General features: G+C 41.9%; 1 protein-coding gene and 1 long non-coding RNA gene across 2 annotated transcripts in view; one reads left to right on the top strand and one right to left on the bottom strand.

Annotated features, from left to right (window-relative positions):
• Positions 1-5834: 5834 nt before the first annotated feature.
• LOC127563224 (uncharacterized) lies at positions 5835-9289 on the bottom strand. The gene is made up of 2 exons (XR_007953925.1): positions 8721-9289; positions 5835-7232 (listed from the first exon to the last, which is right to left on the bottom strand). It is a non-coding gene; the product is annotated as an uncharacterized LOC127563224 (long non-coding RNA).
• PATJ (PATJ crumbs cell polarity complex component) overlaps positions 8592-23466 on the top strand; it is a 325629-nt gene continuing 310754 nt past the window's right edge. Inside the window, exons 1-4 of the mRNA XM_051999546.1 lie at positions 8592-8723; positions 21697-21747; positions 21844-22010; positions 22609-22797. Coding sequence (XP_051855506.1) covers positions 21726-21747; positions 21844-22010; positions 22609-22797 — 378 coding nt within the window. The 5' untranslated portion in view covers positions 8592-8723; positions 21697-21725. The remainder of the gene's footprint in view (positions 8724-21696; positions 21748-21843; positions 22011-22608; positions 22798-23466) is intronic.

Here is a 23466-nt window from a genome sequence, read left to right as displayed (position 1 = left end):
TATTTCTGCTGTTTAGAAAATAAAGGGCTAAAAGGGTATGTATATAAAACACTGAATACTCTAAAAATCATGTAGATACCTTTTATTAAAAAAAGTTATTCAGTCATGTCCAACTCTTAGTGGATGCATCCCATTTTGGGTATTCTTGGCCAAGATTCTAGAGTGGTTGACAAAATATACATGGGCAATTTTTCAACATTGACCCTTGCAAAACCTTCTGCTCCAACTTTCCCCCTCCTTCCCTCCACCCCCTCCCCTAGATGTCAGGCAGTCCCATACATGTTAAACATGTTAAGTATATGTTAAATATATAACATATATATATATAAAACAGAAAGAGTGTAAATGCTATGTTGTGTCCACACTCATTTCCCAGTGTTCTTTCTCTGGGTGTAGCTGGTGCTATTCATCACTGATCAATTGGAACTGATTTGGATCCTCTCGTTGTTGAAGAGAGCCATGTCCATCAGAATTGATTCTCATATAGTATTGTTGTTGAAGTGTACAATGATTTCCTGGTTTGAGTTATCTATTCTTAAATCTAGTGTTTTGCATGAAGTAGGCACAGAATAAATGCTTTAGCCACTCCATTAATAGTAGGAGATTCTTAACTTTTTTTGATCAATCTCTTCATCTCTTTGTCTATGATCCCCTTCTTAAAATCACGTTTTTCAATGGATCAAATAAAATTAAAAAAAAAAAATTACATTGAAATAGTCATTAAAATATTTTTTTAAAAACCCATCAAACTAGTTCATGACTTGGATAAGAATTCTTGATGGTGGGAATTGAATGAACCACCCACTATGTGATTTATAGGGAACCCGTCCTAAGCTGGCACTCAGCGTTTGACTTGCTCCTTTACAGAGGCAAGTACATCTGGTGAGCATACGTCTCTCCATTTTATTCCTTGCCTGATATTAATGATCAGAGGGTCACACAGCAAGGTTATCTCTGCCATTTTATCTTTCAAGCAACATTGCAGGAATTTGATAGAAGAGCCCATCGAAGGCAGCATTTTGCTCTCAAAAGTTTTTTCACAGCCAACAAAAAAGAATGCTTATTATGACGTGCCATTGGATGGAGAATCCATGAAATTCATCCATCAGTGTGGACATTTGAGACAGACCCTATAAATGGAGAAGGAGGTGGACCCGAATTAAACAGGAGGAGGAATGGCTGAATTGCCTTTGGAAACTGAAAAGTTTCAATAATGACTCCAAACTTTCCCCCGAAGCAAGAGGCCCATCTTTTGAATGTTAATGCTCTACCGGTGATAATGTGTGGTTGTGAGATGTGGAACAATACAGTCTCTAAAAATTAAATAAAATAAAATAAAACTAATACAGCTAGGTGGGACATAGAATAAAGTACAGGTTTGTATTATCAAGAATATCTCCCTTTACTTATTTATTTATTTGCTTTACTTATTGTGACTCTGGACAAACACCCTTAACTTCTTGATGCCTCGGTTTCCTCATCTGTCAAATGGGGATAATGATAATAGCCCCTGACTCCCAGAGTTGTTGAAAAAAATCAAATGAGATGACATGTGTAAAGAACTTTGCAATCCTTAAAAAATATACATATTTGGGGACAGCTAGGTGGCGCAGTGGATAGAGCACCAGCCCTGAAGTCAGGAGGACCTGACTTGAAATCTGAGCTCAGACACTTAATATTTCCTAGCTGTGTGACTCTGGACAAGTCACTTAACCCCAATTGCCTCAGCAAAAAAAGAAAAAAAAAAGGAAGTAAAGAATATACATATTCGTGTGTGTGTGTGTGTGTGTGTGTGTGTGTGTAACATACATTTCTTTTAATAGTATTAGTATCTAGATATATAGCTGGATAGACTTTAAACATTTATCTAGTCTGGCATCCTATCACATACAGCAAAAAAGGGAATTGTGAAGAACAAAAATGTCACTAAAGAAATTCTTGATAGAAAAATAAGATGGAATTCGTCTTGCAGTAGAAGTAAGAGCCAGCGAACCTACTGTGTGCTTTGGTGGAATCCTTATAATGTTAAGAAAATGAGAGGCTTCCTACTCTATTGAATGGACTGCTATTTGGAGACTTTATGGGAAATCCTGGATATGAGTCCCACAGGATGAGAAAGCTGGACAGATGGACAGATGGATGGATGGATTGTGGTCTGCATCATCACAGGGGAACATCCACATTGCACATCCACATTGCGCATCCATGTTATGCATCCACGTTGCACATCCACATTGCGCATCCACGTGGATGAGAAGCCAGATCCACTGGAATAATTGAGTTCCAATAATCAATGCTGCAGCTTTCTCATTTAAAAACCAAATTCTGGCTTCAGGCTTTGATCATGGAGTATGTGGTATTTCTGGTTGGGGAGAAGAGAGGCTGGAAACGATTTCCTTTCACTTGGACAGAGCTGGCCCAGCGGACTCTGTCACCTGTGGGGGCGAGGTAGTGGGCTGGAGGGAATCATTCTTTTTTTTTTGGCAGAATGTTGGTGATGGGATCTCTATTGGGTGGGGATGGAGGAGTTTGGAATTTAGATTTCTGCCTGGCTGCTCTGAAAATGCACACGATGCATACCCATTTGGAGATGACATGATAAAGCAAATCCGTGGCGACCTCTTAGGGGACAGGTTTTTCTTCTCCTCATATTTACATATGTTCCCATTCTGAAGTTATCAAAAAGACCATCCTGGGGTTCAAATGCCTGAGGGCAAAACTTCCCATCCTTTTGGTACATTTTGGATTTGAAGGAACATAGAAGAATGCAAAGAAAAAAAAAATAAACCAACAAGCAGGCCTGGAAAATCCTTATCCCAACCCCTTCTGGCTGTAGGAGGTAGAGAGTGAGAAGTACTGGGGAGGAGGGGAGAGGAGGAGGAAGGAGGAATGCAAGGGGCACTGCTGCCTGAGTGGAAGCTGACTCTTGTGGTTCAAGGACTCTGCAAATGGCATATTTTCCATTCCATAACCTAGTCTTTAAGCAGCTAATCACAAGAAGGGAGCCCCAGGGGAATAAAATATCCTTCCTTCCTCCCTTCCTTCCTTTCTTCCTTCCTCCCTTCCTTCCTTCCTTCTTCCCTTCTTTCCTCCCTTCCTTCCTTCCTTCTTCCCTTCTTTCCTCCCTTCCTTCCTTCCTTCTTCCCTTCTTTCCTCCCTTCCTTCCGCCTTTCCTTCCTCCCTTCCTTCTTCCCTTCATTCCTCCTTTCCTTTCTTCTTTCTTTCCTTCCTTTCTTCCTTCCTTCCTTTCTTCCTTCCTTCCTTCCTTCCTTCCTTGCTTCCTTCCTTCTTTCCTTCCTTCCTTCCCTCCCTCCCTCTCTCTCTCTCTACCTCTCTGAACCAGGTATTACAAAAGTTTAGTTGTTATTATTATTGGTTGTGGTTGTTGGTATTGTTGTAAGGCAATTGGGATTAAGCGACTTGTCCAGGGTCAAACAGATAGGAAGTATGAAGTATCTGAGATCAGATTTGAACTCAGGTCTCCTGACTTTGGGGCCGGAACTCTATCCACTGCACCATCTAGCTGCTCCTATTCCAAAAGTTTTAGTGCTACTTTCAACTTACTAAGACTTTTGGAAAACCCTGCATATCTCATACACAATCCCTTAAGAGATAGTTGCTAACTCATCGTAGAGTCAATGAAATAATTTTGTCCCTGTTCGAGTTGTGATAATAACGCAGAAGTTTTAGGCTCACGACCAGAAGCTTAGAATTGGTGTGAATAAAGGTGACTCAGAAACATTGTGAGGTTTGCACAAAATTCCTTGAGGTGAAATGATGTTGCCGGAGGAGCAAAATCAAGAGATCAGATATCAGATCATTGATTACAAACTGGATGGGACCCTGAGGACAGCTAATCTAATCTCTTCTTTTTACAGGGAGAAGAACTGGTTCTCACAGGAGAGCATCCCCGCAGTGAGTGCAAGAGGTGGGGTTTGAAGCCAGATCTTTTTCAGAGTGATGGCTTCAGCCAAATGCAAAGAAAGAATCTGAGAATAGAAAACTGTAGTATTTTTAATCTGTGTGTTGGCATTGGTCTGGGTGTTTTACAGCGAATGTGATACAAGGCATTTTGTAAATGTTAAAGGGCTCCCTTGGGACAGTGCAGTAACTTTCACCCAAGATGGGTCAATGAGGAGCAAGGAACAAAGGCTAACAAGGTCCTTCCTTACCTTTCAAGTTCTTTCCTTACCTTGAAAGAGATTTCCCAGGGGAGAAATCAGGAGGTTACAAGGCCCCTCCACCTCCCTTCCCTCCCCTCCCCCCCGGATTGTTAGAGCTTTAGGGGACTCCATTTCACTTACTGAATCAGATGTAGAATAATAACGTTGACCATCCATTTCCCGGACAGTTACAAACAGAGGATAGAAATTTTAGGACACAGAGGGGCTAACTATATGCAAATGAGACATGGGTGGGCTGGGACAGTCCGATGCCCTAAGAGAAGATGGGGCTGAAATTCATCCCTTCCCTTCTTCCCGGCTCCCAATAGTTTGTGAGATCCCCCCAGCTCCAATTTATAGCTTCTTTGACATATTCCCTTTTTTCTTTGGATCATTTCCTAGTGAAACGCATATCATTTTTTCCTATATGATCTCACTTCCTGTTTTGCTTCCAACTGGTAGGAGGAGGTGTCTGTAGGGGGGCACAGTAAAGACATTCATTCCCACTAAGTGACAGTCATTGCAGCTGGCATTTGGGAGCCTTTTTCCTTTTATAGCTCATTTTTGTTATGATGTACATGAAACTGCTGTTAAACTATATGGCCATATACCATGAATCTGTCTATGAGTTTGCTGTTCAAAATTGAGAGAGAGGAAGTTAACCCAAAGGGAGAATGGATTTTTTTCTCCAGGAAACTGAGGTGGAGGGATAACGAGCCAATTAGAGTGTCTGAAATCATAGCAATAGTCAGACTATCACCTAAACTGCTTTAAAAAAAACAACAACTCAGAGAGAGATTTAACTAAGAAATGAGTTATAAGTAGAGGGACAGAACCAGCCTGACCCTCACCTTCCCGACTCTCCAGTCAGCCCCTCAACCTAGTGACAGAACAAAAGGAGCCAGGGAGGTGGTAGAAGTGACTAAGTGCTGGGCTTGATCTCCTAAAGACCTGCCTTTGCTATGGGACTCCGAGCTATAGAAATGTTAATTCCTAATATTTTTATTATGTGGAGTCAGAGGATTTGGCTTTGAATCTGTCCCTGTGGGACTCTGGGAAATCCATTTCCCTTCTCTGAGTCTGTTTCCTCATCTCCAAAATGAAGGGGTTGGGGTAGAAAGTCTTTAAAGGCCCACTCAGGTTTAAATGTATTTTCCCATTAATTCAACTATTGTTATATTGGGAGAGATGACAAATGTGAAGGTAAAAGGGAGTCACAGGAAAGGTAAAAGGAACAATGGAGCCCTCTCCTAAATGAGAGGGGATGGAGAAGGAGATCTATATTTCTGAGCATAGTCAACCAAGATTCGTTTCGATTTACGGTGCATGTTTGTTACCAGGGGTTTTGTTTCTGTTTTTAGTGAGGAGGGAAGTAGAAATAAATACTTGTTAATTGAAAAAAATTAGAAAAGGTCATATAACAGGAAATAGCTAACGAAAGGGAGAAATTTCAATTAAAATTTATATTTGACCAAGTCCATTCATTGAGTCATTCAAAAAGCATTTATGCCAGCTGTGTGCCAAAGAATTACATTAGGGACCCTATCTTCAAAAAGCTTTTGTTCTAATTAGGAAAACAATATCAATACAGATAAAGAGATATAAAATAATATGGGGCAGGGGAGCACTAGTAGCTATGAGGAATCAGGACACCGTCAGGCAAACACACAGTGAGTTTTATTAGTCATTTATTTTGTCTCAGGCATTTGTTGTACCAGGGGATAGACTAGCTTTGGGTCTGGAGTCAGGAAGGCCCAAGGAAGAGTTCAAATCTAATCTCAGATATTAGTTGTGTGACCTTGAATAAGTCACTTAATCCAGTTTGCATCAGTTTCCTCATCTGTCAAATGAGCTGGAGGAGGAAATGGCAAACCATTCTAGTGATTTTTGCCAAGAAAACCCTAGATGGGATTAGGAAGACTTGATCACAACTGAACAATTGCAACAAAGTGTCAAGTACCTTGCTAAGCCATCTGGGTAGCTCCAGAGAGAAGTGATGCTTGAGCTGAACCATAAAGAGAGCTTAGAAGTCTTGAAGGGGAGGGTTGAGAAAAGTACATGAGATACAGCCCGGGCAAAGGCAAGGATAGGAGTTGGGATCTCTCAAAGGGTAATGGTGGACCTACAAGGTCATGGCTACCAGAAAAAATGGCCAATGCTAAGACTATGAAGGATTCTTTAAAAATCAAGGTCAGGTTCTTGTTGTTTTGCCTGGGATACGACATGAAGAATTGTCCTCTAAGGTAAATCGATTAGTTTGTTGTATTCTGAAATCACTGAAGGCAAAGCAGCAAATTTAAAAATAAAAAATAAAAAATTGGGAATATTCAGTTTCTTTAGTGATCTGCACTGGCTTGACCAATTCGACTGGATTTTAATTGGTTGTTTTCAAGTTAATTCCTGACATCTCCTCTGACATCCATAGTGTCTCTTCTATCCTTGACAACATTCCTAACTGGCCTTTTCTGTTTGCTTCTTTGCTCTGTTTTCCCCTAGTGCACTAGAAATCTAGGTTCAAATCACAGCTCTGCCCAAATTTTAGAATCTGGGTGACTTTGGGAAATGTATATGACTTCTCCCGGCCTCAGCTCCTTGTACAATGAGAGGGTTGGATGACATGGCCTTTGGGATCTCTTCTAGTTCCAAACTTATGGTCTTGATCTCCTTGCAATTCGTTTCCCTGTCGGGGTCACCCTTTTCTTAGAATGTGAAAAGAAGACTTGAAGCAGATTCTCTTCCAGCTCTCAGTCCTGTGATCTGCGCTTCTTTCCCATTCCAGCTTTCTTCCCTCCCCTAGAGAGGCTGGCGATCTATCAGTCTGTCTGCTTCTTTCCTCTTCCTGCTAGGGCCATCTGCCTTGCTTAGCAGCCACTGGACCATCTGTCTCTTCTTCTGTTTGTCTGACTGTCTCTTCCCATACTCCCATCTTTCCAGGTTTTCCAGTCTGCTTCCCAAAAGAGGAAACTGGATTTGCAGGAGGGGAAGGGTACTTAGGCGTCAGGCCTGGGATCAAAATGAGTTTCTTGTATTTCCTATTATGTTGAATTTCTTGTTCTGAGACTCAGTTTCCTGATATGAAGAAAAAGTGGGTTCATAGATTATTAGTGCTGAAGAAGCTTAAAAGTTGCCCAGTCCAGCTTCCTTATTTTACAGAGAAGTTAGATTAGAGGATACTTAATAGAATAGAGGTTTCTGAGAAATAAAGGATCCTGAAAAGCTCTCATAGAGCTTCCCTTTCTGTCCCTGTCCAAGGTTCTTTCCTCTTTACTACCAATAGGAAGGGACATATGGTTAATTGAGATAAAACTCCTTCCCAAATCCCAGATTTCTCAATTTGGGGAGCCAGAATCTTTCTCCCTCTCCTTTTCTTCCTATTTTTCTGCTTCCTTTCTATTTTTAGAGAGAATTATCTTTCTAGTATCATCCACAAAGCTCCATTCCCTTCATCCTTTTTCTCCTCTCAAGCCTCGGGCCTCCTTTCCCACTATCTTCTCTGCCCTCTTCCTTGCTTCACTTCCTCTCAACTCCACTTGTCAATATTCAATGCAACAAGCCTGAATTAAGCACCTACTAAGTAAAAGTGCTTTGGGGGTATATTGGGAATATAAAGACTAAAGAGACATCAGTTGTTAGGAATAAAAAGACTAAATGGAAACAGTGCATTTCTCCTAGACCTTTGATTCTATTTGATCAAAGGGAGAGCTATAGGATACCTTCCCACTGGGCCTGGAATTAAGAAGACCCGATTCAAATTCAGCTTCAGATATTTTCTCTGTGTTTCTGGGCAAGTCATTTAACATTAGTGTGTCTCAGTTTCCTCAGTAAAATGGGGATAAGAACACAGCATTATTGTGAGGATCAGATGAGACAAACCCCATAAATAATTATAGCTAGATTTTATATAGATCAACTGAGATAATGTATATATACCATTTTTTTTTTTTTGCAGATCTTAAAAGGCTACATATTTATTGTTGGGCCCTATCTGATTCTTTGTGATCCCATGTGAGGTTTTCTTAGCAAAGACACTGGAGTGGTTTGTCATTTCCTTCGACAGCATTTTCCAGATGGGGAAACCGAGGCAAACAGGGTTAAGTGCTTTGCTCAGAATCGCGTCTTGGAAGTAGCTGAGGCCGCATTTGAATTGAGGTGTTCCTGACTTCAGGCCTCAGTGCGCATAAAAAGCAACCTTGGCGTCACTTCTGGGAATGGGGGGCGCACTAAGGACAGCTCCCTCCCCCGCCCATCCTTTTTCCCCTCCTCCTCCATCCTTTTCCCCTCCCCGCCCTGGGAGCCCCGAGGGCGCCCTGGCTTCCCGAGTAAGCCCTAGGGTGGGTCCCGCCCCCTCTGCTGGCCCCGCCCCCAGGCCCTGGTTGGGGAGGGGGTCGGGAGGGCAGGGCCTGCCAGGTGAGTGCGCCCCGCCTCCAGCCTCTCTCTCTCTCTCTCTCTCTCTCTCTCACTTCCGCCCAGGTGAGGGGAGGGGGCGCTCCTGCGTCCCGGAGCCCCACCTTTCCCCGAGCCGGCGCCCGCCTCCCGCACCCACTCTTCGGGACCGACCAGGTAAAGAAAGACCGGGGCTGAGGGGTGGGCTTCCCGCTTCGGATCCCGCTCCGCCACTCCCCCGGCTCCAGGCCTTCCTGCGCTCTTCGCGGGGCTCCCCAACTCCCAGCTCCCGGTGCCAGGCCCTTTAAATCCCTACGTCAGCAGCCGGCTCAGCGCCCCCGCCCCCTCCCCTCCCTCTGCCCGGCTTTGGGGGGGGCCGAGGAGGGGCCTCGAACGGGTGATCGCAGCCTGCCTCCGATTTGGTGGAGGCCAGGAAGTGGGGAGCAAGAGCAGGAGCAGGAGCAGGGGCAGGGGTAGAAGTAGGGGTAGAAGCAGGGGCAGGAGCAGGGGCAGGAGCAGTCCCGGCCTGGGAAACGAGGGAAGGAGAGAAGGAGGGAGGGGAGGGAAGCGGGGAGGAGTCCAGAACCCCTTTTTTCTGCCCGGGAGCCTGTGGCTAACATACGCCTCCGCCCGGCTCGGAAGCCCCGGGAGATCCTCAGGTGCGAGGGAGCTTGGAGGTCAAGGACCAAGGCCGCCAGGAAACTGAGGCTCCACCTGTTGGGACCGTGTAGACCTCAGATGGAGCCTTTACTCACTTCGTTTTCCTCCGGGGTGGGGTGCGGGGGGAGATCCCACTATCCCTGCCCTTCCCGGGGCTTGCCGCTTTTTAGGGAGCGTCAGGATTCACGTTTTACACACGGCTCGCCGTGACTGCTGACCAGCCCTTATAAAGCACCTACTCTGCCCTCGGCGGTATCGGAGAGAGAGCCGGACTTTGTTCTGGAAATCAGTTAATGTTCAAATGAAGGAGAGAGGAAGGAAAGAATCGGTCCCTGCCTGTTTTAGGGAGATAGATGATAGAGTCATAGAAGCCACACCTGAAAGAACCTTAGGGAGCTAAGAAAGTATAGTGGTTAGAGCTGGGGGCCGGGGTCTGGAAGACCTGCTTCAAAATCAAGGCAAGAACCACTTGCTAGCTCCGTGATCCCAAGCAAGTCACTTGATTCTATTTACTTATCTGTAAAATGGGATTAGTAATTGTACCTACCTCCCAGCATTGTTGAATCAGTGCCTGGCGCATTGTAAGTTCTATAGAAACGTGGTCTCATTCCCTTTTATAATGAAGTCAATTCAAGCATTTACTAAATGCTTACTGTGTGTCAAGAATTGTGGAGGAAACCAGCTTTGTATACACTGGGTGCCAAATGAATGGTTAATAAGGTTAATAAGTGACTCAGGAATAAGGGCACATCTCTGTAGAACATGGCTGCTCTGGTGCAGTGGCAAGGCTTCAGAGGGTTTGAGTTCCAGTTTGGCCCCTGATGTAAAGTCACAGCTTGTCAGGTTTAGTTTCCCCACTGCTCCAGTGGGGGGAGGCTAATTTAGTGGTCTCTGAGTCTGAGGTCCCTTCTGGCCTCTGGTTCTTCTTTCAGGTCCTGGAACTGGATTGGAATCTTGTTTCTGACACTTCATGTGTGAGCTTAATTACTTCACAATCTCTGGGCTTAGCCTCCTTTTCCAGAAATTATGGCCATTGTGCAATGAGACCCTATGGGTCCCTCTCAGTTCCAAATCTGTGATCTTTATTGCAGAAAGCTGCCTTTCCACCTCAAAATTCCCTACCACGCCTCCTTTGCTTTCCACCACTCCTATTTCTGTACACAAAGAGCATATTTCTCCAGCTACCCCCGTCTCCCTGGCCCCAGAAAGCAGGCTTCCTGAGCCCGGGCCTACGCCACTGGTGTATTCCCTACCATTTTTCAAAGAGAAATTAAATTGTTGACATTTGTATACTTGTTTGAGTATTTACAAGGGACCTTACTTGATCTCGACCAACTCTGTGAAGTGGATCTTTTTACAAATGAGGAAACTGAGGCACAATAACTGCCTTGATTTGGTCCCATCGCTGCTGAATATCTGAAGCAGGACTTGAATGCATGCCTTTTTTACATGCCCAGCATTTTATCCACTCCCTGCCCTGGGCTGCTTCTCATAATAGGTATCTAGTGAATATTTGCAGAATTGAATTGAGGAGGGATTCCAAGGTCGGATTATAGCTGGAAGGGACCCCATAGTTCATATAGTCCAAAGAGCTCACTTTACAGCTGGGGAAACTGAGACCCACAAATGTTGGATGATATTCCTAGAATCACAGGGAATAAGGGACAGATTTGCGCCCTATACATTACTCCAAGTTCTCCCAATGGGAGCTGCTTAGGCATGCCTAGCATCCTTGGATTGTTTTCCATATATATTAGGTTCTCTGTCCACACCTCTCCCTCTTATCTCTTCCCTAACTCCTACTGGGAGGAGTTGAAGATAGGGAAAGGCCATTGAGCCAATCCCGCCCCCAGACTTTTCTTATTCTGTGCCTGAGTACCACTGCAAAGGAGATCTCTGCCCCTGGGAAATTCCTCTCTCCTTTGTGGCCAGATAAGTCTGTTTACACCTCCTTTGCTGGGTGGGCTAAAGATTGAGTGGTATTACATCAACCTGCTCATTCTATGAAACAGGAAAAACTGAGGTGGGAGAACCCTCTTAGCAACTCCCGAGGAAATATTGAGAATGAGGGTTGTGAATATTCATTTAAGAGGAGACAGCTTGGTCCCCTGCCAAAAGCATTGACCCTGGAGTCCTGAGGATCTCCTGGGGGTTTGCCTCCTTAACAATGTTGCTGTTACTGTGTTCAGTGTTACTGTTCCTGCTCTGCTCAATTTACTTTGTATCAGTTCATATAAATCTTCCCAGGTTTTTCTGAAAGTTTCCTGCTCCTTCCTTCCTTCCTTCCTTCTTTACTTCCTTCCTTCCTTTTTTCCTCTTTCCCTCCTTAGTGCTCTCTTTTTCCTTTCCTTCCTTCTCTTTTTTCCTTCGTTCTTTCTTCCCTTCCTTCTCTTTCTTTCTGTTTCTTTCTTTTTTTCTTTCCTTTTCTTTTTTTTTCTTTCCTCCCCTAGACCCTGCTCATCATTTCTTATAGCACAATAGTATTCCACCACAATCATATACCACAACTTGTTGAAGTCACATGAATCTTTGACCTCAGTTTTCCTCCTTTGCCTAATTAAGGGGCTTAATTAGAAGTTCACCAAGGTCCTTATAGCACTAGATATAAGATCTCATGATAATCCTTAGTGAGACCCATGGTGTCAGGACAGTTCCCTGATTTGGAATTCAATCAATAAACATTAAGTGCCTGTGATGTACCAGGCACTGTGCTAAATTCTGCAATTAGGAGAAATTGGGAATTTCTTGGAATGTGCTAGAGTTGGAGCTAACCTGAAGCCATCTAGCAGGGCCTTGTACCTGACCAAGTCATCCAGTCTTGCCTGAAGACTTGCAATAAGGGAAGAGATCCCCTAACAGGGAAGTGGTTCTGCTGTTAATGTATTAGATTTGAAATCAGGAAGAGATGAGTTCAGATCTTACCTCAGACTCTTATTAGCTAAATCTGGGCAAATCACTTACTTGGATCTTAATCTCTCAGCCTCTTTATCTCTAAAATACCCATAAGTACATTTTATTTCTCTGTATCATCAGTAAATGTACAGTGCTTTGCCAACTAAAACACTATTTAAATACTAATTGTTATTATGAACTTCTTGGAAACCTAGTCCATTTTAGGTTTGTTCTAGTTTTTCCCAACTCTTGCCCCTCTGTCACTTTTCCCCTTGGCAAAATGGGGACCCAGAGGCTGGCTTGTCCAACCTGTTCCTGGATAGGTTTTTCTTACAATTCAGTTCAAATCAGCAGATGTTCTCGAAATCCTTTCATTTTAATTCACTCTCATTTCTGAATATATTCCCTGCTCCCCAACCTAGTCAGCCATCTCCTATGACCAGAGAATTTTAATAAAAGTTAGATTGAAGTAATTCAGCAAAATTATCTGACCTATCTTGGAGACTGTGATTCAATAGACCTTTGTGATTTTGAAGTTTCGATGACTAAAACAGTTCTTACTCTCAGGTACCTTAAATCCTATGGATGACTGTATTGCTTCTATACAAATAATTATGATAAAAGGAAATTTGAAGAAAGAGAAAGCATTGATATCTGGGGGAATGAGGAAAGGCCGCACTAAGAAAATGAATTTGATAGACTGGAAAGTAAGCCTTTTACTGAAAGTCCTTCACACCTGATGCTTAGTTTTTTAAAAAGTATTTCCCAATTACATGTAAATTTTTTTTATTATAGCTTTTTATTTAGAAGTTCTATGCATGGGTAATTTTATAGCATTGACAATTGCCAAACCTTTTGTTCCAATTTTTCCCCTCCATCCCCCCACCCCACTCCCACAGATGGCGGGTTGACCAATATATGTTAACTTACATATAAAAACTTTTAAACAAATATTTAAATATTTTATAAATTCTTTCTCTCCCTTCAGCCTCTCCTTCACTGCTTGAGAAGGCAAGCGATTTGATATTGATGAGACATGTGAAGTCATACAAAACATATTTCCGTGCAAAACACATTAGCCGTGTGGTGAAAGAAAACCCAAGAAATAAAATAATTTTTCAAAGTTTAGAAAAGTATTTTTCAATTTGCATTGAGTTTATCAGTTCATTCTCTGGAGATGGATAGCACTTTTTAATCACCAGTCCTTTGGAATTATCTTGGATCATTGTCTTGATCAGAGTAACAAGGTCTTTTCCAGTTAATCATCCTTAACAATAGTGCTGTTGTACACTATTCTTTTGGTTCTGTTCACTTCATCAGTTTTTTCTGAAAATTTCCTGCTTATCATTTCATATAGTACTATAGTATTCCATCACAATCATATACCACAACTTATTCAATCATGCCCCATCTATCATCCCTTCATTTACAAAAAGAGCTGCTATAAACATTTTGTACAGAAAGATCTTTTTTTCTCTTTTTAAAATGTCTTTGAGATCTAGATCTAGCAGTGGTATTTTTAGATCAAAGGGCATGTACAGTTTTGTAGCCTTTTGGATATAGTTACAAAATGTTCTCCAGAATGGTTGGACTAGCTACTAATTCACAACTCCACCCAGTGCATTAGTATCCCCATTTTTCCACATCTTCCTCTATAGTTAGATTCCTCTTCTTTCATGCTAATCAATCTGCTAAGTATAAGGTGGTATCTTAGAGGTGATTTAATTTGCATTTCTCTAATCCTTAGTGATTTAGAGCATTTTTTTCTTGTGATTGTGGATAGCTGTGACTTCATCTGAAAGCTTACTGTTCATAGCCTTTGACCTTATATCACCCTGGGAATGACTTTTAATTTTTTATAAATTTGGCTCAGTTCCCTATATATTTGAGAAATGAGACTTTTATCAGAAAAACTTGCTTTTCTTCTAATTATGGCTGCATTAGTTTTATTTATGCAAAAGGTTTTTTTTATTATTTCATATAATCAAAATTATACATTTGATTTCCCACAATCTATGTCTCTTTTTTGGTCATAAATTCTTATCTTTCCCATAGATGTGACAGGTACATTTTTCTATTCTCCCCCAATTTACTTCTGTTATCACTCTTTATGTCTAAACCATTTACTCATTTTGACATTATCTTGCTATGCGGTATGAAATGTTGATCTCTCCTTAGTATCTACCATACTGTTTTCCATTTTCTGGCAAATTTGGCCAAATGTTGAATTCTTACCTTAAGAGCTTAGATAGATTAGATAGCTTTATCAAAACACTACATTGCTATTGTATGTTATGTCCTTAATCTATTCCACGGATCCACTTTGTTTTTTAGCCAGTATCAGTTTATTTTGGTGGTTACTGCTTTGGAGAATAATTTGAAATGTGGAACTACCAGATAGCCTTTCCTAACATTAAAAAAAAATTCTCTTGATCTTTTTTACCTTTTGTTCTTCCAGCTGAATTTTGTTAATATTTTTCCTAGATCTTGGTAGCTTGATTGGTGTGGTCTCATTAAGTAAATTAACTTAGCTAGAATTGTCATTTTTATTATGTTGGTTCAGCCCATCCAGGAGCAATGAACATTTTTCCAATTGCTTAGATCAGTCTTTATTTGTGTGAAAAGTGTTTTGTGATTTTGTTCATATAATCTCTGAGTTTGTCTTGGCAGTTAGATTCTCACATATTTTATATTATCTATGATTATTTTTACATCTTTTTGCTGGGTTTGTTGGAAGTATGTAGAAATACTCATGATTTATATAGATTTATGTTGTGTCCTGCAACTTTGCTGAAGTTAATTGTTTCTAATAATTTTTTTTTTTTAAGTTGGCTCTCTACATACACCAGCAGAGAGTTACATTTTGTTTCCTCATTGCCTATATTTTATTTCTTCAATTTCTTTTTCTTGTTTTATTGCTATAGCTAGCATTTCTGGTGCAAATTTGAATAATAGTGGTAATACTGGACATCCTTGCTTCACTCCTGATCTGATTGGGAAGGCTTCCCAATTGCACAAATTATTTGTGCTTGATTTTAGATACATATGGCTTATTTTAGAACAATTCTATTGATTTCTATTCTTTCTAATATGTTTTTAATAAGAAAGGACATTATATTTCTTTTTTTTTAAATTTTTTATTTAATAATTACTTTATATTGACACTCGTTTCTGTTCCGATTTTTTTTTCCCCTCCCTCCCTCCACCCCCTCCCCTAGATGGCAAGCAGAAGGACATTATATTTCAACAAAATCTTTTTCTCATATATATTGATACAATATGATTTTTGTTTTGTTATCAATGTGGTCCATTATGCTGATAATTTTCCTGACATTGAACTGGTTCTTTACTCTTGGTATAAATATCACCTGATTCTAGAGATTAGTTGGTCCTTAAATTTATATATTCACTTGTGAATCTATTGGATCCTGGAAACTTTTTATTTGGAGCTCATTGATGGCTTGTCCATTTCTTTCTTTTTTTTTTTTTTTAATAGGATTATCTTAGTATCTATTTCCTCCTTTGTTAACCTGGGCAGTTTTACAATCTGATTCTAATTTAATTCTGAGGATTGAACACTGGGCTTGGGCTCAGGAAAACCCGAATTCATATCAAAGCCTCAGACACTTACCACACCGCCCTGTGCATCATAGTCTGATAAACTAACTTGACATAGTAATGTCATTTTGGTCATCTTCGAGAATGAGGGGCAATAACCGGATAATAGCAGCTCCTCCATCTATGATCAAATGATAAAATATTTATATAGTGACTGGATGCCTGACATAAAGCATTTGCTTATTCCCTTCCCCCTTATTTACTTTACCTATGACGGACTCCAGTCTTATATGGGTTGCCTGAGGGTACTGAGAGGTAAATAAGTCTGGTCTTATCAGCTCAAGTGACTTCCAACCCTGTTTCTAGACACTTACCAGCAATGTGACCGTGGGCATATTACTTAACTCTATTGTCTTTAAAAAACCAAAACAAACCTGATTCCCAACGCCTTTAGTCAGTTGATCCAGAAACATTTATTGTTTCTGATCTAGAAAAAAAAAGCTCACACAAAGCAAGGCAAAAAGCCCACTCCTGTTTTCAAGGAGCTCACTGCTGAATAGTGACGCCATATACTTTGTGTATACAAGAAGTAAACTGGATAAAGTGGAGAGAGTCTCAGAGGAAAGACTGGGAAATTTGCTGCCTCCAGGTCGTGTCCTTGGGATTTGTTTATACCTTTCTCTTTGCCTGGAACGTTTTCTCTTCTCTCCCTGTTTATTCAGTCTTCTTTTCCTTGAAGGCCCACTTCAGAGGCTACCTACTTCAAGAAGCCTTCCTTGATCTCCTTCCATATTTGGTCTTTTATGTAGTATTGAAGACTCCCCAAACTCTTCGTGTCCACGGTCTTATTCAAGGTGTTAGGACCACAGATTTAGAGGCGAAAGGGACCATTGGTATACTCTCCTTGTTATACTCATAAGAGTTTTACCTCCTAAAAATGGTCTTAGACCGACTTCTAATCATTCTACTACATTACACCCACTCAGAATCAGAGAATCATTGATTTAGAGTTGGATAGGAACTGAAAGACCAGCAAGCTCAGTTTTACAGATGAGGGAACTGAGGCACAGGGATTGTCAGAAGGGGATTTAAGCTCAGGTTGTTCATACTGCAATATCCAGAGATTTTGTCCAATGCTGTGTGCTACCTTTTTGAATACTGTGGAACTTCTCATCTTTGAATTATTGAATGGCCTTACAGGACATTGTAAACACAGTAGGTGCCTACTAAATGTTTAATGAATTGGTCACAATGTTGAAGAATACTGGGCCAAGGACAGAGTGAGTCTTGTGGCGTTCCACTAGAGACACCTGTTCACGTAGTTCCACAGCTATGTAATTGCAAGATTTTGTTGTTGTTCAGTTTTAGTCACGTCCAAGACTTTGTGGGTTTCTTGGCAAAGATCTTGGAGTGGTTTGCTATTTATTTCTTTCTCTAGCTCATTTTACAGATGAGGGAACTGAGGCAGGCAGGGTTAAGTGACTTGATTTGATTAAGTGAGGTTTGATTTGAATTTTAGTCTCCCTGACTCTCTGCGCATTACACCACCTAGCAGTCCTAGTGGAAGATGTTTCACTGCAATTTTCTGGTCTTTTAACTCTATCTTTATGTCTTGTAAAAACGAAGTATATCATGTCTGACCCTAATTATAACTAACTCCAATTCCCACTTGACATTCTAGATCCCCAGAGACCCAGTGACACCCCCAGATCCATTGAGGCAGGAAGTTCCAAAGTCAGTTGATTTCTGCTAGGAGCAACCATATTGGGCATTCCCTGGAGCCTAGAAGGGTATAAATAGGGTTCCAGGGCAAGCTATAGAAATCATTCCATTCAGAAGAGGCAGAAGGCTCCACGCTGTCTCTTTGCAACTGGAACCATCTTTCTAGATTCCAAACACTTGGAGGTTCCTGATTTTTTTTTTTTTTTGGATTATTTGTGCTCCTATTTTTGACCATTTTATCGTGACACTTACAGATTTGGAACTCTGTCTTTCTCACGTTCTTCCAGGGAACCAATTTTCCTAAGATGTCATTAGCGAAGTCTCCTTTTGCGTTCTACCCAGCAGCCCAGATTTTTGCTTCCTTTAATTGGGCAATTTCCATCTCCCTGAAGCCAGTGACCTCTCAGCCCTTGGTCACCATATCGCTAAGGCCTTAGAGACCTAATGTTAGCCAATCCACAGCATTTATTAGGTGTGTGTTAGAGGCCAGGCACTCTTCTAAGCTTTGGGGATACAAAGGGTAGAAAAGGAGCGGAATGGGCTTCCTCCCGAGATGGAGAATTCCCACTTTCTGGAGGCTTTTGGGAAAAGACTGAACAATCCCATATCAGAGAGGGGGCTCCTAGACTGGATTAAATCATCTCATGGCTGCCACCTAATTCTAGAATTCTGTAAATCAACATTGACACACAAATGCTAGCCTGCTAAGGAGAGCTCATGTTTGTCTAATACTCCAGCTTTGCAGCTTATGTGTTATCTCGGTTGATCTGTGAGCTAGTTGCTATTATTATTCCCATTTTACAGGTGAGGAAACAGACTGAATGAAGGCTTTCTCAGACACTTAGCTATGGAATCTTGGGCAAGTCACTTAAATTCATTAAGTCTTAGTTTTCTCATCTGAAAAATGGATATAATAATAGTACCTACTTTATAATGTTGTCTGAACAGCAAATTAAATTATATTAATTAATTAGAACAGCTGGAGAGTGTAGTAGATAGAATGCCTGGCCTGGAGTCAGTAAAAGTCCTTCCTCAGTTCATCTCTGGCCTGAGAAACTTATTAGCTACGTGAACCTTGGCAAGCCACTTCCCCCTCTCTATCTCGGTTTCCTCGTTTGTTAAATAAATTGGAGAAGGTCATGGCAAACCACTCTATTATCTTTGCTAAGAAGATTTCAAATGGGATTATGAAGACTCGGACGTGACTAAAATGACTGGTGCTGTTATTTGTTAGATGATGTACCCAAAGTCAGAGAGCTAGGAAGTGTCTGAATCAAATTTGAATTCAGGACTTTTGGACTTCAAGCCCATCTGACTGCTTCCTTTTAGTTATGATTGACAGCAAGGATAGAATAGACTCCCGAGTGTGTGGATATGAAGATGAGATTGTTGTCCAGTAGTTTTTGATCATGATCAATTCTTTGTGACCTCATCTGTGGTTTTCTTGGCAAAGATACTACAATGATTTGCTGTTTCCTTCTCCAGCTTATTTGACAGATGAGGAAATTGAGGCAGAGGGGAGTGACTTGCCCAGGGTCACATAGCTAATAGGTGCCCAAGGTCAGATTTGAGCTTGGGGAGAGTAGGCTTCCTGCCTCCAGGCCTGAGCACTCTGCCCATGAGTCCCCTAGCTGCCTCACAATGAGGTTAAGAAGGAAGGAAAGGATAATCATCTAAAAAGGAGGCCTGTCCTTCCCATTTCTCATTAGGCTAGAGTCACTCTTGGCCTGGTGATCAGAGCTATCTTGAGCGCTCCAGGCGTGTACTAGTCTGTTGACACGGGGGCAGAACCATTCTGTTCCTCTCCATAGAGAAAGTTCCTTGTTCCTGGAGATGGCCCAGCGCTCTGGCACGAGAGGAATGTGCCCTGCTCACCTTGCAGAGACAAGCCCGTGTGCTGGCCACAAGGGCTGGCATGTGGGAAGTGGGGAGAGCAAGGAGCTGCCCTGTCCGGACTGCTCTTTTATGCCGTGGGCTGCCCTAGTGTCGGACTGTAGAGAACTCGGCTCCGTTTCTCAGTAACCCCTAGTCCCGGCACTCAGCGTTGGGGAGTCTGCCTGAAACTGGAGAAAACATTCTGCATTCGCAGTCAAAGTGTTTCTACTTCCTCCTAGCTTCAGGTCTGTAACACAATCTCTCTAGGCTTCAGTTTGTTCATTGATTAAAAATTAGCTGGTAGGGAATGGTGACCCCAAAGGTCTCTTTTGGCTCCAAAGCTGTTACCCTGTGGTGGTGGGGCCCGGACTTCCTAAATGTCCTTTCAGGAGTGCTCTGGGTAGGGATCCAGTTGAAGTGAAGGAGAACTCTTGGGTCTGTATTTGGCTTGGACACCGCCCCAGCTGACTTTTAATTGTTTACTCCTTGACCTTAACTCTAAAGCTCATGAGCTCCACCAAGGTTTAGTCAACGAGGCTAAAAAACCTAATAGAAAACAAAGGTGATGGGACACTATGATAAAACCCTAGGTCACCCTAGTTACCCTGGTAACAGGGATAATTGGGGCAGCTAGGTGGTACAGTAATTAGAACAGCAGGCTGGACTTGGCAACACCTGGCTTCAAATACAACCTCAGACACTCACTAGCTGGGTGGGTCCCTTCACTTTTGTTTGCCTTGGTTTTTTCATCTGTAAAGTGGAGACAGTAATATCCTCCTCCTCCCAGAATCCTTGTGAGCATCAAATGAGATAATAAATGAGATGAAAAAGCACTTTGCACAATTTCTGGTGCTATATAAAAGTTAGCTATTATTATTATCATTTACTATTATTGTTGAGTTTTGAGTTAGTTTTTGTTTTGAGAGTACAAGGAGTAAAAATAACTAGGCTGAGAGCTTAGTTTTGGTCACAGGCTACTGCCTGTCTTACATGAATTTAAACATGAAAATCTTTTATTATGTACAAAATATTGGGCAGGGTGGTAGGGATCTAGAGTCAAGCACAGCATGGTTGGTATCTTCAAGGTTCTTTGGTGTTCTTTGGGGACACAACAAGTACACTGGGAAGTGAGAGCCGAGTTATTGGAGGAGACCAAAAGCAAAATTTAGAGAAGGCATCTTTGAGTGTGGGATTACTGACCTCTCTCTTTTTTTCCCCCCTGAGGCAATTGGGGTTAAGTGACTTGCCCATGGTTTCAGAGCCAGGAAGTGTTAAGTGTCTGAGGCCAGATTTGTACTCAGGTCCTCCTGACTTCAGGGCTGGTGCTCTATCCACTACACTAGCTAGCTGCCCCCACTGACTTAACTTTTGAAGCAAGATGCAAGACATTGAGAGGTAGAGATGAAAGATCTGCCTCGGGAGGAGCAAATGTGCAGAGATGAGAAATACTGAGCTCAGTGTGTAGTCCTTGGCCAGAATATAGCTGAGGATGCAGATGAATGCTAGGGTATGAATGGGAAACATGTGGAAAGTCTGAGCCATTTTATCTTGGCTAATAAGGAGCCACTGAAGACAACTGAGTTAGGGGAATGATATAGATCTCTCTTTTTTTTTTTTTTTTTTTTTGAAATTAGGACTATCAGTTGGCAGCTTTTTGAAAATAGAAAGGAAAAGACTGGGATTATGGAGGCCCATTGGCCATATCGCGATTGACCAGATGTTTGGTGATGAGGGCCTGAACCAGGACCTTGTGAAGGGGTTTTGTCACTTGATTGGATGTGGGGGGTGATACAGAAGGAGTTTGATTGTTGGAAAATTACTGAAAGGTTGATAGAATTTTTTATCAATAACTGCTTGATCCATCCCTCTCTTTCATTTCACATATGAGGAAACTGAGGGCCAGGAAGGGGAAGTGACTTGGGTCACCTAGATGGTCAGCATTAGTGGCGGGATTGTGGTACCCTGGACAAACATAGGGGACTTCAGAAGGGTGACTGGTTCATAGGGAATAAATATTTTTATTTTGAATCTGTTGTGTTTGAAGTGTTTGTGGGGCATTCCTAGTAGAGAAGCACTATAGGTAGTTGGTAATGCAGGCCTAAGGAGAAAGAGGAAGGTAAGTTATAAGAATGATATTCTTCAGCTTTTGGATCCTGTCCACGTCATTCACAAGACTGGACATATACCCTGCAGTGAGTGATGGAACCAATATCTAGCTATCTTCTGTTTCTCTCTCTCGTTCTCCTACTCTCTGTCTCTCTCTCTCTGTCTCTCTCACTCTCGCTCTCTGTCTCTTTCTCTCTGCTCTCTCTCCATCTCTCTCTTTCTCCTTCTCTCTGTCTGTCTCTATCTTTCTTTCCTCTTTCTCTTTCTCCATCTGTCTTTGAATAGATACATATAAGGATAATTACATATTAAATGCCTTTTTTTTCCAAATCCTTAGATTTCTCTGGTTGAAGAGAACAGTTCAAGATGCCCGAAAATCCGGCAGCTAGTACGTATACAATTTCTATCTTATTTGCAGTGTGATGAGTTCTCAGGAAGGAATGGAAGACCATTGGCGTTTAATCGGTGTTTTTATCTACCACAGATAAGCTGCAGATCCTGCAGGTCCTCGAGAGGCTGCAGATGAAATTACATGAGAGGGGGGATACCTCCCAGCATGAGAGACTCGTCCTGTTCAGTGAGACCCTGAAGAGCCCTCTCTTCAACCAGATCCTTACAATTCAGCAGTCCATCAAACAGCTGAAAGGGCAGGTAGGTTCCAACCCCTGGGTTTCCCTGTTGAGTTGGTGTTAGGGAGATGGGTGGATTGATTGTAAGATGTTAGGATTTAGGAAAGTCCCAAGTCTGGGATTACAGAATTGGAAAGATGAGTCTTGAGGACTGTCTTAGCTTTCTCAGCAACTGGTCTTCCCACTTTTGCTTGAAAAGTTGGATGGATCCTGGCCCAGTGTTTCAGCCCAGTCAGAGCCAGTTTTTAGGAAGCTGTCCCCAAATTGGCCTCCCGATTACATTCCCATCTTGAATCTCATAGTGCTCATTACTAGGAAAGTGAGTCCAGAAGAATGCCATTTGTAAGGGGGTTAGCATCTGACATATGTACTTTCTTGTTCTCTGACTTGTGGATGGGGTCCGAGGGCTACCGGGCCATATCTGTTTTATTTCTGCAACTTAAGAGTCAGAGTTGCCTAGAGACAGAGGGATGAAGAGCTACACAGTGAATAGGTGGCAAAGGCTCTTGGGTACACGTCTTTATGACCAGATTGCTACCTGCTGGACCACACTGCCCCTGAAGCACTATATAAATATTGTTTTCTCTCTCTCTGTGTCTGTTTCTCTTTCCCCCTCCCAGCTTAGCCATATTCCTTCAGATCGCTCGGCCAACTTTGATTTTTCAAGGAAAGGCTTGCTTGTGTTTACTGACAGCTCAATTGCTAATGGGAATGCCCACACAGCCTTTAATAACTCAGCTTCAGTGTTTCCTTGGACGCCAAGATCAGGAAATGAGGAATTTACCTCTGTTATCCAACAAATGGCCCAGGTAGGTCAAGTCACATTTTGTTCCAGGCAGATTCTCCACCTCCCTCCCCCAACAGCTCATTTCCCATCTCCGTGACATTACACCAGGTGTCCCTTGCCTAGAATGTGTCAGCTTCTCGTATCTTGTCTACTTAGAATCCCTAATTATCTTCCGTGCTGAGTTCAACACTATGAAGCCTTTTCCAACACTCCCCTGCCCCAGCTCTCAGGGCCTCTCTCTACAAAATTGCTCTGTATTATATGAAACAAAGTTTTCTTCTGATAGAATGTAAAGGAAGAGATTTGTGTTGTGTTTGTGGCCTTACTTGGCGTGTCATAAGGGAATAAATAAGCACCTCTGTATGCTTACCACCATACTAAATAAGTGCCTTTTAAAAAAAGGAACAAATATTTCCTTTGCTCCTTAATAAAAACCCTGAGAGGCAGGCCCTATTAATAAGTGAATAGGTATATAGATGAAAATTATTCCCATTTTGCATTTGAGAGGGACAACTAGTGGTGCAGAGGATAATATGCTTCAGGAAATTCCAATCTGTTCTAAAACACTTGCTAGATGTATGATCCTGGCAAATCACTTCACTGTTTGTCTCAATTTCTTTATAAAATGAGCTGCAGAAGGAAATGAATCTGAGATGGAATGAAAATGACTAAACAACAGCATATACTTTGC

The sequence above is a fragment of the Antechinus flavipes genome, chromosome 4, assembly GCF_016432865.1.
Source record: "Antechinus flavipes isolate AdamAnt ecotype Samford, QLD, Australia chromosome 4, AdamAnt_v2, whole genome shotgun sequence".
NCBI lineage: Eukaryota > Metazoa > Chordata > Mammalia > Dasyuromorphia > Dasyuridae > Antechinus > Antechinus flavipes.
This window is presented reverse-complemented; position numbering and strand designations above follow the sequence as displayed.